This window comes from Columba livia, chromosome 3, assembly GCF_036013475.1.
Source record: "Columba livia isolate bColLiv1 breed racing homer chromosome 3, bColLiv1.pat.W.v2, whole genome shotgun sequence".
Lineage (NCBI taxonomy): Eukaryota > Metazoa > Chordata > Aves > Columbiformes > Columbidae > Columba > Columba livia.
Genome location: NC_088604.1, coordinates 36,791,834 through 36,807,016, shown reverse-complemented (window position 1 = coordinate 36,807,016; position 15,183 = coordinate 36,791,834). Strand labels below are relative to the sequence as shown.

General features: G+C 44.5%; 1 protein-coding gene across 18 annotated transcripts in view; it reads left to right on the top strand.

The window, feature by feature from the left end:
• Window positions 1-8,108: 8,108 nt before the first annotated feature.
• SNAP91 (synaptosome associated protein 91) overlaps window positions 8,109-15,183 on the top strand; it is a 67,157-nt gene continuing 60,082 nt past the window's right edge. For 15 of the 18 annotated variants that reach the window (XM_065056442.1, XM_065056440.1, XM_065056439.1 and 12 more), the window contains exons 1-2: window positions 8,442-8,575; window positions 9,237-9,395. In XM_065056442.1, coding sequence (XP_064912514.1) covers window positions 9,266-9,395 — 130 coding nt within the window. In that variant the 5' untranslated portion in view covers window positions 8,442-8,575; window positions 9,237-9,265. Of the gene's footprint in view, window positions 8,247-8,437; window positions 8,576-9,236; window positions 9,396-15,183 lie in introns of those variants that run through there. The other 3 variants (XM_065056424.1, XM_065056426.1, XM_065056425.1) reach the window with 3 other exon arrangements.

Below are 15,183 nucleotides of genomic sequence, written 5' to 3'. Positions count from 1 at the left end.
CTTCTCTTGACAGGCTTTTCTTTTTGCAAGAGTACAGAGAAGCTTTCTCCTTCGCAGATCATGGCTAACTGCTCCTCAGCCACATTTTTAGCCACTTGTGCTGCTTCCCCTCAGTGTAATCTACAGCAGCGTAAGGCTTGTACTGGCAAGAATGACAGAAGCTGGGCAAGTGTCAGTAAATGAAGCACCCCCAGCCATGATGGCTGCAGCCAGAATACAACCACAATTGTATTAAAATATAATTATTACAATTTTACAATTATTGCAATTAATAATACAGCAGCAATTCACCACTGACAGTGAAATGCTGGCACTTTGTCAGTGTGAATAATAAAATAAAGCACCTTTACAAAAAGAGTTGATTTCACCTGGACAGAAATATTTCATGATCGTAAAGCCAAGGTAAGTTAAAAGTCTGTTGTCTGTTCCATGAATCACAGTACAGCATATGGAAAAATGAAGTTTGGACTTTATTTCATGCAGCATTCTTCCCTCTTTGAGGAAATGGTGCAGCTGTTATAAGTGCCTTCAGAGTTACTCTGTGTGCAAAGACAGGACCGTCAATGAGTAATAAATTTTAAAAGTTAATTAGTAGTAAATTATCTGTTTCGGTATAATCCTGCAAATCTGTTTCATGCTAATGTCTGTGAAACCTAGCATGACTTCACCTAAATTGTTTGACAGATGTTCCCCCTTCCCGCTATCAGCAGCTTCAATGGAATATTAAATATTTGTATTTAAGCTGACTTGAAGACTTCCTTAAACTAATTCTCACATCTGTCTAATATCAATATAAAACTGCTATTTCTACATTGAGTATATTAGAATACACATTACCTGTAGAAGCAGCAAATTAGGTAGATTTTGTTACACGGACTTCTTTAAATAAATCCATAGAATGAGATTAGTGCTCAGTATAAAAGAAAATGTGAAAAAGATGTTGAGCCTAGCTTGAGTCTGTTGTGTAGTTATTTCATAACTCCAGGCTTTTGCATTAGAGGCTCTATCCAGATTATAAAATTAATGACCAAAATCAATACCAAGTAGTGAGGAGTTTCATGTGTACTGATTTTCAGGATTACAGGAGTTTTGTCCCATTTGGGATAGGTACCCCACTTCTGGTCTATTAGCATTGACATTATTGACAGACTCAATCCAAAACCAAAAGCAAAAGTTATCTTTGGGATGTGGATGACCAGGTCCAACTTCCACCAAACACAACCTCAGTTTGACATGGTGTAACAACCAGTAAAAGACCCTGATAGCTATTCTTTCTCTCTCATATTAATTCACTCTCTTATCTGAAATATCTATTTATTTTTTGAAGTTCTTCAAATGCACAAAAAAGGCATCTCCTACAGGATGTAGAGTATGTACTCACAACTCTTTGCCAATAACCTTACCAATGTCTATTGTTATTCTCTTAGATTCATATGCAGGGAAAGTAATTCAAGTTGTCCCCTAAAATTTAATGAATAGTCTATTTGGGTTGTATGAGCGCATCTTGTCTATGTCCTTCTTGAGCCATAATTCTGACTGAAAAATTGACATCTTGCTTTAATTTCTCATTGGTGCTTTTCATGACAGTAACCAAAGGAACTTCTGGAACAGCTGTCATTAAGGAGGCTGAATTAGTTGTGCTGGAGAGAAGCCACACAAGACCGAGCAATGAGGTTATATTTAACAGCAGAAGCATGGAAACTTCTGGGTATTCCATAATATGGGCATCTACTTGTGTTTTGCAACTTCTGCTGCAGGTGCCACAGAGGGAGAATACTGCTACCTACCTGGCTTCATCAGTCTGATACAAATTTGGGAGGTTGCTCCTTGTTTCAAAAGTCCTTTTCTCCCCTTCCCCAGCACTGAACAGATCTGTTCAGGACCGCTGCTATCACTATGGTTACAGCCAGCCTCTCCAAGAGCTCTGTTTGTACCACTGGCCCTAAGAACAAGAGGGAGATGCAAAGCAACAGTGCTGGGCCTGATGCTGGCTCAGGCATAAACAGGAACCTCTGCCCAGGTTGTGAAAGCAAGAGGAGAGGGCAACCATGCTGCATGAAGAACTGGAAGTCGTGAGAGGAAAACCAGGGAAACACACAAAAAAGCAGAAATACAGTGAGAAACCCCTAACTTAAAGTGCATGAAATAGAGTCCTACATGCTTTACATCATCCAGGACTTGGGTATCTCTGATGCAGAATTCAGGTGTGAGGTGTGATGAATTAGCCTCTAGACATGCCTCCTTCCATCCACATGGGTGCCTGAATGTGAGATTAACAAAGAACAACTCTTTTTTCTCATTTCAAAAATCAGTTAAGAACTATCTTTGAGTATTTGTCTCAAATGTTCAGCTTGTCACTAATACATCTTCTCTCCTTTAGGATCTTCATTATGAAGTTGAAAGCACAATTACAAATAGTCAAGAAAAAACAACAACAACAACAAAAACAAACACCAAAACAAAATCAAACAAACAAACAAGAAAACAAAAAGGAAAACCAAAACCCATTCTGGGTTGTTCTTAACAGCAAGAACTGTCTTCAGCTGCTTATATGGCCCCCATCTAGACCTTGTGGTGCATCCCACCAGATAAGTTGTGAACATGGGATTCACAGAGCCAGCACACCAGGCGACTTCTCAGGACTGAGTCTAAAACTGCCTTGCCAAATGGTAACCCCAAGCTCTGACTATTTAGGCCTGGGTAACTCCCTCCATGGTCTCTCCTTATTCAAAATGATTCCTATTTCCTGTGTGGCTTTTATTGCAGATCTGAACTCCTGTTTTGTGGGGTTATTGGGGATTTTTTTGAGGGGTGGTAGTAATTGTTTTTTAATCCAAAAGCAATGCAGCTTCAGTAGATCACATCGTTTTACTATGAATTTCAAGAGTATTGATGGGGATTGGACTAGATGATCTTTCGAGGTCCCTTCCAATCCCTAACATTCTGTGATTCTGTGATTCTGTGATGTCTTCTTGTCTCACCCATTTGAAGCATCTTAGGTTGTCAGAAGAATCATCATGCACCAAAAATTCGGACAACACGCCTGTCAAGAATGAGATTTGTCTGCAATACTTCTGGAACCTGTCAGGGTCAAGAGGTCTTGGTTTTGCTCAACAAAATTTTTGCATGCAGTGGTCAATGGAAGCCTATCTGTCAGCTTTAACAAAAAATACAGAGAAGCCCCATGTAGAGCAGTACTGACCAAACATGACACAGATGTAAATAAGACATGTTTTCATAGTGGTTTGTATTCATGACACCAGGTGTTTGTTGCTGAATATGAGAGATTAATTAATACTTTAAAAATGTTTCTGTAATTGCAACTTGCAGTGTGTTCCTTTTGCATACCTCAGCTCATGACTTAGCAACCTGCTGACTTATTATCAAAATACTGGAGGATCTCTTTATGATTTGCATTTAAATTCAGTTTGCAATGCATAATTTTTAAGGCAATAGAACAAATTGTCTGACTTATCTTTTCCTTAAATATTTTGACACTATGAAAACATAAAATGAGCTGAGGTTTAGCAATCAGATCTTGGTGACACAGACAAGAATCCCAGTGACAGAAGCTGCTGATAATAATATGGACTACTTCAGAAAGTATCCAGATCTTCACATTAATCTTTGTTCAGAATATGTACACCAGATATTAATGAAAAGGTTGCATCAGTAATTAAACACTTTTCCTAAGGTAAAGTTGAAAACTATCTTGCTTGCAGCAAGTAAAGCTACTCTAAATTTCTGTTGGGTGAAATCAGCAAAGACTGAAACTGTTTGTGTATTTTTTTTTTTCACTACAATGTATCAGTTAAAAAGAAACCTCCTGTTGTTTGAAAAGTCAAGCCATTCTAAACTCCTGTCAGTATTACCAAGAAGAGTTCAGAGTCTGTCTTAATGCCAGTAATGGAACATGAAGTACCTGTAAATCCCAACTGTTTCTTTCGTCTGAAATCAATTGGCACTATGACCCCAATTACTGACCGTAAAGTACAAAGGGAAAACTTTGCGTGTGCCTCTGCTGAAACATGCTTCTAGTCCCCCAGATCACTCCACTGATGAGGAATTTCTAGGAATGGAAATTAACACGTCTGTGGTAAATGAAACACAGTTTCTAAATATTATTAAAATTTGTCTGTAATTGGAGGGTAGACTGTAGTAATGCTAGAGAACACAGTGTTACATTATCTTTCTGTGCAACTCCAGCATCTATTCATTTGCTGCTCATTACTAAATAGAGCTGAGAAGCACAGACACTGTGGTAGTACACCCTGTCAGTGTTGGAATATGAGAGTCTCACCTATGGAAACATTCAAAGTTTGCAGACATTTAACACTTATTGCTAGCTTTTTTGAAATGAAATCCCTCTCCATATTCAAACACTACATTTGAGAAAACATTTCTATCTATCTGCTCTGCAAAAGTGAAGACTATCTAACCAATACGAAAAGCCTGAAAATTCAAACAGCTTTCTTTAATGGACAGAGACACCATTTGAACAGTTATTATTTTGAAAGAGATCATAGGAAAGCTTGGGTTGTGGATTGGAAGGGATCTTCAAAGCTCATCTAGCCCAACCCCCCTGCAATGAGCAGGGGCATCTTCAACTGGATCAGGTTGCTCAGAGTCCTGTCCAGCTTAGCCTTGAATTACTCCGGATGGGGCATCTACCACATCTCTGGGCAACCTGGGCCAGTGTTTCGCCACCCTCATTGTAAAAAACATCTTCCTCATGTCTAGTGTGAATCTCTCCTCTTTTAGTTTAAAACCATTACCCCTCGTCCTGTCATAACAGGTCCTGCTAAAATGTCTGTCCCCATCTTTCTTATAGACTCCTTTTAAGTATTGAAAAGCTGCAATAGGATCTCCCTGAAGCCTTCTCTTCTCCAGGCTGAACAACCCCAACTCCCTCAGGCTGGCCTCATAGGAGAGGTGTTTCATTCCTCTGATCACTTCTGTGGCCTCCTCTGGCCCCTTTCCAACAGGTCCATGTCTTTCCTGTACTGAGGGCTCCAGAGCTGGATGCAGGTCTCCAGGTGGTGTTTCACCAGAGCAGCGTAGAGGGGCAGAAACACTTCCCTCAACCTGCTGGCCATGCCCCTTTCAATGCAGCCCAAGATATTATTTGCCTTCCAGCTACAAGCACACATTACCAGCTCATGTCCAGCCTTTCAGTCACCAGTACCCCCAAGTTTTTCTTGGCAGAGCTGCTCTCAACCCTTTAATCCCTCAGCCTGTATAGTTACCGGGGGTTGCCTCAAGCCAGGTGCAGGACCTTGCACTTGGCCTTGTTGAATCTCATGAGGTTTGCATGGGCCCACTTCCCAAGCACGTCCATGTCCCTCTGGATGGCAACCTGTCCCTCAGGTGTGTCTGCTGCACCACTCAGCTTGGTGTCATCTGCAGACTTGCCGAAGGTGCACTCGATCCAAATGTCTATGCCATTGATTAAGATATTAAACAGTACTGGTCCCAGTACAGACCCCTGAGGGACACCAGGTGTCAATGGTATCCATCCAGACATTGTGCAATTGACCACTAGTCTCTGGGTGCGACCATCCAGCCAGCTCCTCATCTGCCAAACACTCCACCCATCAAATCCATACCTACCCAATTCAAAGGGAAAGATGTTGTGGGTGACTGTGTCAAAGGCTTTACTGAAGTCCAGATAGATGACGTCTGTAGCCCTCCCTTTGTCCACTGATGTAGTTACTCCATTGTAGAAGGCCACTAAGTTGGTCAGGCAGGACTGGCCCTTGGTGAAGCCATGTTGGCTGTCTCAAATCACCTCCCTGTCTGCCATGTGCCTTAGCATAGGTTCTAGGAAGATCTGTTCCATGATCTTTCCAGGCACAGATGTGAGACTGACAGGTCAGTAGTTCCCGGTGTTCTCCTTTCTACTCTTTCTAAAAATACGTGCAGTGTTTTCCTTTTTCCAGTCACCAGGGACTTCATCTAACTGCCATGACTTCTCAAATACCATGGAGAGTGGCTTGGCAACTATATCAGACAATTCTCTCAGGACTCTGGATGCATCTCAGCAGGTTCCATAGACTTATTTATGTTCAGGTTCCTTAAGTGGCCACAAACCTGATCCTCACAGTTGGAGGAACTTTGCTCCCCCAGTCCCTGTCTTGCAGTCCATCCACTTGAGAACTGTGGGAAGAGAGCCTGCCAGTGAAGACAGAGGCAAAGAAGTTGCTGAGTACCTCAGCCTTCTCCTCGTCCGTTGTTACCAGTTTACCAGTATTGTTCATCACAGGGGGCACGCTTCCTTTGACTTTCCTTTTCTGGTTGACATACCTGTAGAAGCCCTTCTTGTTCTTATTTGCATCCCTTGCCAAGTTCAGGTCCAGCAGCACCTTGGCCTTCCTGAACCCACTTCTGCACAACCAGGCAGTGTCTCCGTGCTCTTCCCAGGATACCTGTCCCTACTTCCACTGCCTGTGCGTTTCCTTCAGGCCTAGTTTGACCAGCAAGTCTTGACTCAGCCATGCCAGCCGCTTGCCCTCCATACCCAATTTCTTACACTTGGGGATCAAGAACTCTTGTGCTCAATGAAAAATGTCCTTAAATATCTGCCAGCTCCATTCTCCTTCTTTGTGCCTGAGGGCAGTTTCCCAGGGCATCCTGTTGACTAACTCCTTGAAGAGCTTGAAGTTGGCTTCCCTAAAATTCAGGGTTCTGACTTTACTCTTTGTCTCACATCCCCCAGGACTGCAAATTCCACAAGCATGTGATCACTGCAGCCGAGGATACCTCCAATCTTGATGTCACCAAGTAGCTCACTTGCACGGGTGACCATCAGGTCCAGTATTGCATCTTCCCTGGTAGGGCTGTCTATTACCTGGCTGAGGAGTTACCCTCAAAGCACTCCAGGAATCTGCTGGATTGCCTACAGCTCACCCCGCTACTTTTCCAGGAGATATCAGGGTGCTTGAAGTCCCCCAGCAGGACAAGAGCCTGCGAGTGTGATGCGTCCTGTAGCTGGAGTAAGAAGGCTTCATCAATAGTCTCCCCCTGGTTGGGTGGCCTGTAGTGGACACCAACCACAAGGTTTCCTTTGTTGCCTTGGTCTCTGATTTTTACCCATAAGCTTTCAGCCTCCTTGTGGCTATTCTTCAGAGACAGCTCTTCACACTCTATCCCTCTCTTGATGTAGAGGGCATAGAAATGGTAACTTGAACTTTCGAGCATTGTTTTGTTTTAACAGGATTCAAAAGATTTCAGGCTACCTAGGACTTTAAAATATCTTGGTTGTCAGGTAAAAAAAGAAGTAGTAGAAAAGTTGCTGTTTCATACCATTAGAGCCCACAATCTCTTGTCAGTATTATTCTCCTGGCATAATAAATGAAAATGGTGCCGTATGTCTTTGTATGCAACACAACCCAGTTATCATTTCATATGCACAAATCTTTAATACTGACTGTACATACTGTTTTCTTCAGCTAATTATTAACACATTGTCTTCTGAAATTTGTTCTAAAGGAAGCTCGAAGTAATTGCTACCAGTACCATTTCCTTTAGACCCCACCCACCTAATTCACTTTACTCCAAGACTAAGTTCAGCCAATTTATGGTAATATACGCACGCCACACTTCTCAATACTCCACAGATCACTCCGTTAGGCTTCAATTACACAATAAAATTGTGGCTATATATCCTCCTTAGCGTAGAGCTGCATTGTAACAAAGACCTGTACAATATCTTAGGTAACAGAAAGGCAACCCTTTCAGGGACATATTTTGGATTCTTTGACAACAGCAACATCATAAAAATGTTCTGGAGAGATCTAGTGTATGTGCAGTTTTGGAATCCCTCGACACATTATTACAAGCGTTAAGGACAGGATTACACTGCAAACAGGGCCAGTGGCTTCGGCTCCCCCGCAACCTCTGGGCCCCGCGAATCCCCACCGGGCTCCCCCACACAGCTCCTGCGTGGGAGTAGCTCCGGCCGCCCGCCCCCGCCGACACCTCTGGGCAGCGAGAGGCAAGCGGGGCTCGGGGTGGCCGCCCGGGCCGCGCCTCACAGCACACCTACCGAGCGCACAGGCAGGCGGGCGGCGGGGCGCGGCGTCCCCTTTAAGAGGCGCGGCGGGGCGGGGGGCTCTGCCCCGCGGTACCGAGCAGCCCGGCCAGGCCCGACCGCGCTGGGTCACCTGACTGCGCCGGGCCACCGACCTGCGGCGGTAACGGCAGCGCCGGTCCGCTCCGCTCCGCTCCGTCCCGCCCTCTGCACCGGGGTAGGGGGCGGCGCTGCTGCGGCAGTAGCGCGGGGATTAGGCTGCGGGAGGATTAAGCCGCCGGCTGGAAATAGCAGCGGAGGCTCCCGGGCGTGGACGCTCAGCGCATCCCCGGCGGCGGCGGCGGCGGGAGGGGGCAGTCCGCCCCTCACCTGGGGCTACCGGGGCCGGGGGGAGGGAGGGCCGGGGGGGGCTGCTGCGCCGCGGGGCGCCTCGCCAGCGGGCAGCGCAGCGGGCCGGGCCGGGGAGCGGTCGCGGCGGGAGGCGGCGGTGCCCTCCCCGGAGCGGCGGCGGCGGCAGGAGGACGGGAGGGAAGGACGCACTGACAGGTCGGCCGCTGGCGCTCGCTCCATCCTCTTCTCCCCCAGCCGCGCCGCCTCGGGCTGCTGCATGGCGCTGGGCGCCGCCGCATCCAGCGGCGCCCCGTTTCCTGGCGCGGGGGGGGTCCCCATCGGTACTGGGGAGTGGCGGTGGGGGGGAGGCACCAGGAGGGCATAACATGGCGCAACGGTGCCATAATCTCCCACCGGGGAGGCGGCGGGGCGGGCGCTGCGGTGGGGTCGGGGCGCGGCGGCGGCTCCCCCGCGGGCCGTCTTGGAGTGCGGGCGCAGCCGGGCCAGGTGGCGGGAGGGGGAGGGGGGTCCTTTCCCTGTTTCCCAGGGGCTCGTACGTTATTTGTGTCCAGCCTCCTCCTGCTACCATCATTATTTCCTCTTCATCCTCTCATGTAGCTTCTAAAATACCCTTTATTTTTGCCCCACGCGGCTTCCAGTGAGGCAAAAGCTTATACAACGGGGCGGGGGAGCTGCACCTCGGGAGGGGCCGGGTTGCCTGAAGGACCATTGTGCGTGTGGCGTGGCTGTGTGTGTCCGTGTTCGCGTGTCCCTGCGTGTGCGTGTCTCTGCTGTGTCCTCCCTCCCGCACCCCCGCCTCTCCTCGGCGATAAACCCGGAATCTCCCCTTCCCCTCCCGTGTTTTCCGCCTCTGCAGAGCAGGCAGCAGCAGGCACGCCAGCGAAGATGTCGGGTCAGACGCTGACAGATCGCATCGCAGCTGCTCAGTACAGCGTTACGGGATCAGCCGTAGCCAGAGCCGTCTGCAAAGCCACCACGCATGAAGTGATGGGGCCGAAGAAAAAGCACCTGGACTGTGAGCATCCCTTTTTGTGTCCCCAGAGAAGACCCGGGGCTGAGGAGGCTGCTCGCGAGGCTCTTTAGTGTGCATTTGAACTGTCTGGTTGTCACACTTGCTGTAATCCAGCTTGCAAACCATGAGGGTTATGAGAAATCTCCAGGAGAGGCTGAGTTATTAGTGCATTTATTCTCTTATTGCATAATACTGCTCTTTCGGCCATTTCTCACCACCCCCCACCCATGACCCCTTACCTTTTATCCAGGAAGGCAGTGTGAAACATGCCTTGCAGAGCAGGGGCTTGGAAAGAAGGGAAGGTATTGGACACAGGGGAAAATGGACACACACTTGTCTCTGCCTGCTTTGGTCAGGATTAAGCTAGACAGAGCCATGAATGCTCCAGCAGGAACTGGCCAAGTGCTGGTAGGAGTGCGGCCATCTCCACAGCAGACTTCTGAAGAGGTTTAGATGATGGTGTGCTTAAATGGCAAGGTGCTTGGATAATGCTTGGCTGTAGATTGGGACAGCCTTTGCAGAGTTTAAGGGCTATTGCTGAGGTCCCAAATACCTGAGAGCAACTTCATGAGCTGTCCAATAGTTTACATCATGTTTTTTTGAAGATGGCTGTTGGCCTTGTCCCATGGATTTATGATCTATTCTGGACTGGCATTAGCTAGTTAATGCATGAAATGAGGTTGAAGTCAAAATGCTTCTTGAAAAACAATGAGCTAGTGATGTTTCGTCTTGAGAATTTTATTTCTTTTCAACCCACTCAACTGTCAGTCCCTGCTTGGAGACATCAAGAAGTAGAATGGTGAAAGAATTTAATTGCATGATGTTAATTGGCCTTGTTTACCAGTAGTAACTCTGTCCATCATTGAACTCAAAAGATCAACAGCAGGTTTTAATTCAATGTCTAAAATTAAGTGTGGTAAGAAATACTTTCAAGTAAAGATCAGTAGGTTTTACACCAAGCAGGCTCTTGGCTGCTGGTCATTACTAGGTAATGCTTTTGCAGGTGCATGTAAGTACAGTTCTGATGATGCTATATTTCTAAAAAGGAGGTAGAATTACTTCTGGAAAACAATTGCAGTTTTTAGTGCTGATGACTTCATAGCTAACCCCTAAAGTGACAAACAGCATGTAGGTCTTCTGGTATGTCTAAATACTCTTGTATATATGTCTTAAGAGATGCTGATATATGCAGGATTGACTGAAGACTGACTTGAGTCTAAACTGTTGTTTAAATGTATTAGGTATCTTGGTATCATGTATTCACTCTTGTTTTCTTGTATATTTGAAAAAATCATCTTGGATATTGATGTTTTCTATGTTGCTGTTTGGCAGCTGTCGACACTTCTTAATCTGTAGGCTGTGTCTGGACAGTCCTACTGTATCTGCTACTAGAAGTTTTAGCTTAAAAAAAAAAGCTTACCTCATGTTTAAAAGCATACTGTGTCTCTGTGTGTATTTTAATACACATACACACATGTATATATAAGTAAAAGTAGTATCTGGAATAGGCAGGATTAAAGTGAGGTAGAAGTAATTTACCAGTGCTATATTAAGGTCTGGAAAGGGATTTTGTTTGGATATTGGTGCTAATATCACTACTTCAAAAAATGAATGTGGGAGAGACTGAAGCTGGGAGCATTCCATGCAATTTCATACCCACCTGCACGTTAAACACACAAGAGGAAGAGACATGATCATTTCCTGGGAAGGTACATCGTTGATAATTTTTCCTGCTGTTTTCCCAGCTGTATATAACAATTGAGAGTTAACTTACTGGTATCATTAAAGACAAAATCTTGTCAGTGGGAGATACGCACATTAAACATTGTGGACTGTAAATTAAAATCAAGTTCATGTTTTAGAAGAAAAAATATTCGCAAGCTCTTGAACCTGAGGCATCTCAGAATTATAGGCAATTCCTTGAATTCTGCTGTGTATTTTGTGAACAGGTGTTAAAATGGGCCTTATATATTGTAACGAGAGAGTAAATTAAAAAGTTTATCCTCTGAAAGAGCAATACTCCCATGCATGTGAGCAGTACTGCTAGGTGAAGGTAGGTCTGAGCCACATGGCTGACTGCATTTCGAGTTGGTTAAGTAACATTTGACAATGTGGAGAAAGGAATGAAGGGTAAAACTTACCAATGCCTTAAGATAAGTTTTGAGTCAAAGTGCAAAAGATTTAGACAATTAAAACTTAAGGTACCAGACAGAGATGGTTGGAGTGACGCTTTATGACGAGCTGTACTTCTAGTATTGATGTGGGGATTTTGTGTCCATAGGGAACTCCATAATTTTATTTAGTGTCTTAGTGGCCAGGTGTCATGGCACACAACCTATCTTCTACTGCCCTGCTTATCAGATGGGCTTCGTAAACTAAATTGAGAAGTCAACTATTCAACATGAACTAAAGAGTCCTGTGAGGATGTGACACAATGACGCCTGTCCTCATATCTTTTCTGCAGAAGATGTTCATTCCAGAGAGTTATAGAAAGATGATAGGTGATTAAGGTGTGGGATGTCTTTTTTTGTTTGTTGACTTGGTTAAGTTTTTTTTTAGTGAGTACTGCTTAGAGGAAGTTTGCTCTGAAGAATAAAAACCATTATTTGGGTACGAGTGCATGCATGTGAGGAAGGGTAGTACTAAAGGACAATTAGGTTGCTATCATATACTTATTAGTAAGACTTACCATTTTCTTGAATTCCATTTCTCATACTAGTGAATTTCTAGCAACTGCGGGAAGTAGTGCCAGATGGCACTAAGTGCAATTCCCAAGTCCCTGTGGGGAGAAAAGGAATGTAAATCTGGGATGCTCTGATGGTTTGGGACAAGCCATTGCGGTTGGCACATTAAGAGCTCTGACCGTTTTGGACTTAAGAACCTTGTCATCCTGAAGTCATATTGTTGTGGTGGCTTCATCTTCCTCAGCTAATCACGTTGTGTTAAATAAATTAGAATTAGATACAGCAAGTGAGGAAAACATATTAGTGGAGAAGTGGGGATGAGCAGCTTGATTTTGCTGCAGTGAGAAGGGCCATTGTGGGTGAATGAAATATATGGACTATGTTAAGGATATATGAGCTGTGTAGATTCAACTAGGAAGGCAATCCTAGTGGACAGCATAGAAGTTTCATTATCAGAATTGTTCTGAAAGGTATGTCAAGGCTTCATTGATGGCTTAATTGTGTGGGGCAAGTAAAAGCCAGTGTCCAGCCTCGAATGGGGGCAACTCTGATGGTATCAACAGGGAGAAGCTTTTGCAGAAGGGAAATATATTGACTTTCAAATGTTAAAACACAGATGAGGGAAAAATAGGTAGATCTGGACTCAGCTCCTTTTAGAAAGGATCTTGCTCAGAAACAGACCATCGAACTTTGATTTAGGGAAGTGAATTGGAAACCAAGGAGGTTGTTGCATCTGCAGTTGGTTGTAAGAAGTTCCTGTTTCTGAAAACAATCAAAATGGCTGGGATTTTCTTTTACTTATTTTGTTGAGTGAATTGCTTTGCAGCAGGAGGAAGTTCTGGAGTGTGTATTCTAAAAAGACCACATGGTGCCTCCTTACTTCTTCAAAATAATTCTCATAAGGCCCTTCCGAAGGCCTGAGCAAGAGCTGGGGATTTTTCATGAAATGTGGAAACAAAGCAGATGGAGATCAGGACTGGATTTTCTGTGGCTGTGGAGACGATCTGTGTATCTGTAGTAACATCTTTCAATCCCAAATCTAATTTTGCATATTTGTATGTGGCTGGTGAACAAAGACTGTAAAAGGAATTTGTAGTTTAATTCGTGCTGGTAACTAAACTGCAGTGCTGGTGTCAGTATTTTCCTTATACAGACACTTTCGCTCCGGCAGTGTTTTGCCTTTCTCCTGCAAACTGTGGGGATGACCTAACAAATCTGAATCACTGTGGTCTCTAGTGTTGAAACAGAAGCGGCTGTTGACCAAAAGCAATGAGTTAAATGCTTTTCCTAGGTTCAGTAAAGATAAAGTTGCTAGATCCCACAGGTTAGTCTTAGAAACCTATATCTTGTTCCTGAAGAATATGGCTGTCTCTGCTTTTTGGTGAGAGGTAAGGGTCAGTGGAGCTATCTTGAGTCACCAGACTTTGGTGACTGTTAAGGTTAACTTGGATGCATATTTCAGAAGCTGTCTGCTGTTGAAGTGATTTGGGGAGTGTTCCAAGTCTGTTGGCACTCAGGGCCCTTTCCTAGCGGGAGTAGCGCAGACGTACGAGTGCTGCATTGCTCTGCAGTCCAGGTGACACTTTGTCTTTATGGCCGTGGAAATACCTTCAAGAAAACCACCAAGAACAGAGTCCTGGTACAACTGGGCTTAATCATTCACACTATAATAATTAAACTACTTTTGTATGTTTCTTTGTATCTTGTATTGCAGTAATTTGTCACTTTTTCCATGTCCGAGAGAACTGACTTTGTTTAAAAGTTAGCATCGAAGATCAGCTGTAATACAGTGTCTTGGCTCTTGTTGTCACAGCTGGAGTGCATTCTAAACTGAGAACTCCCCCTTGTCACCCCAGTGAATCTTGTGTGTGTACAGACTTGCCATCAGTCTCTATGTTGAATAGCTCTCTGTTTCTGTGGGCTTCTCTCATGTTCTTTCTCAAAGCAGTATTGAAGACTTGCTTTGCTTGGAGGTGTGTTGCTGTCTAAATAGGAGTGGAAATGTCTGTTGTGGGTGAGGGGAGCTAATAAGAAGGCTTTTTAGATTAGTTGATCTTGAGCATTTCCATGGCATTAAAACTTTCAGTTCTACCTTGGGTCACATACTGTTTTTGAGGCACGTGTAATACCAAAAGAAGACTGCCCTTGTAATTAAGCTGAGATGTAGCTAACTAGTAATTTTTCAAAATATATTTGAAGCTGGATAGAAGTTTGTATTCATGTTAAGATCCAAAAGTTGAAACATGGGCAGGATCACTTGATCTTGTGTATCTGAACTGTTCTGGGTTTAAGTCTTATTGTGGTACAATGCCTGAGGAAAGGGAGGATGAGGGAACAGAAGAGTAGGTAGACAGTGTAATGTTAAACTTTCTTTCGTCTGAACAGTGTAACTTGATAAAGCTAGACTGACTAGTCCTACCCTCCCTCCTTTTGGCTTCTCCTCAGTTGAAGGCATGTATTCTTTGTCTGTTTTCAGTAGTTATCAAGATCTTTCTGTTAAACATGCTTTGTCAAGGTCATGGATGACAAATTCTGGGACAAGTCAGGTCTTTCTGCTGTACTGACTTGTGTTAGTAGACCTTGATAATGGGGTAGCCATGTCTTTCCTTGAGGCCTCTTATTCACGAGATGGTCAGTAGGACAGTAACTAGTCCATAATTTTAATCACTTCTATTTAGCAGTTGAATATATTTCATAATAGTCTCATAGTGTTACTCCCTTGGATTCTAGGTGTCAGCAATTGAACGTCTATTAAACAAACAAACAAATCTGCAGTTTGGTTTGATCTGTGCCTCTGATTTCCCAGCAGGGCTCTTAAACCCTCCATCTTCTGTGTGTGCCTTACCTAGGCCTATGCTACTAGTGAGGAATTCTGTGAAATCTACAAGGAAATGCTCTGTTGGTGTTGTCAATCCATGGTCCTGTGCCTCTTCTCTGAGAAGGATCCTCTGAAATGCTTAAAAGTAGATGGCAGTCAGGATAACCCTGAAGGACATACAGCACTTTGGATGCTATCTGTTTTCCCTGCTTCTTGCTGAATGCAGAAATTGGTAGCCAAAGAGGAGAATTTGCTGCCCTCTTAGTCCTCACTTCTGAAGAAATAGTAG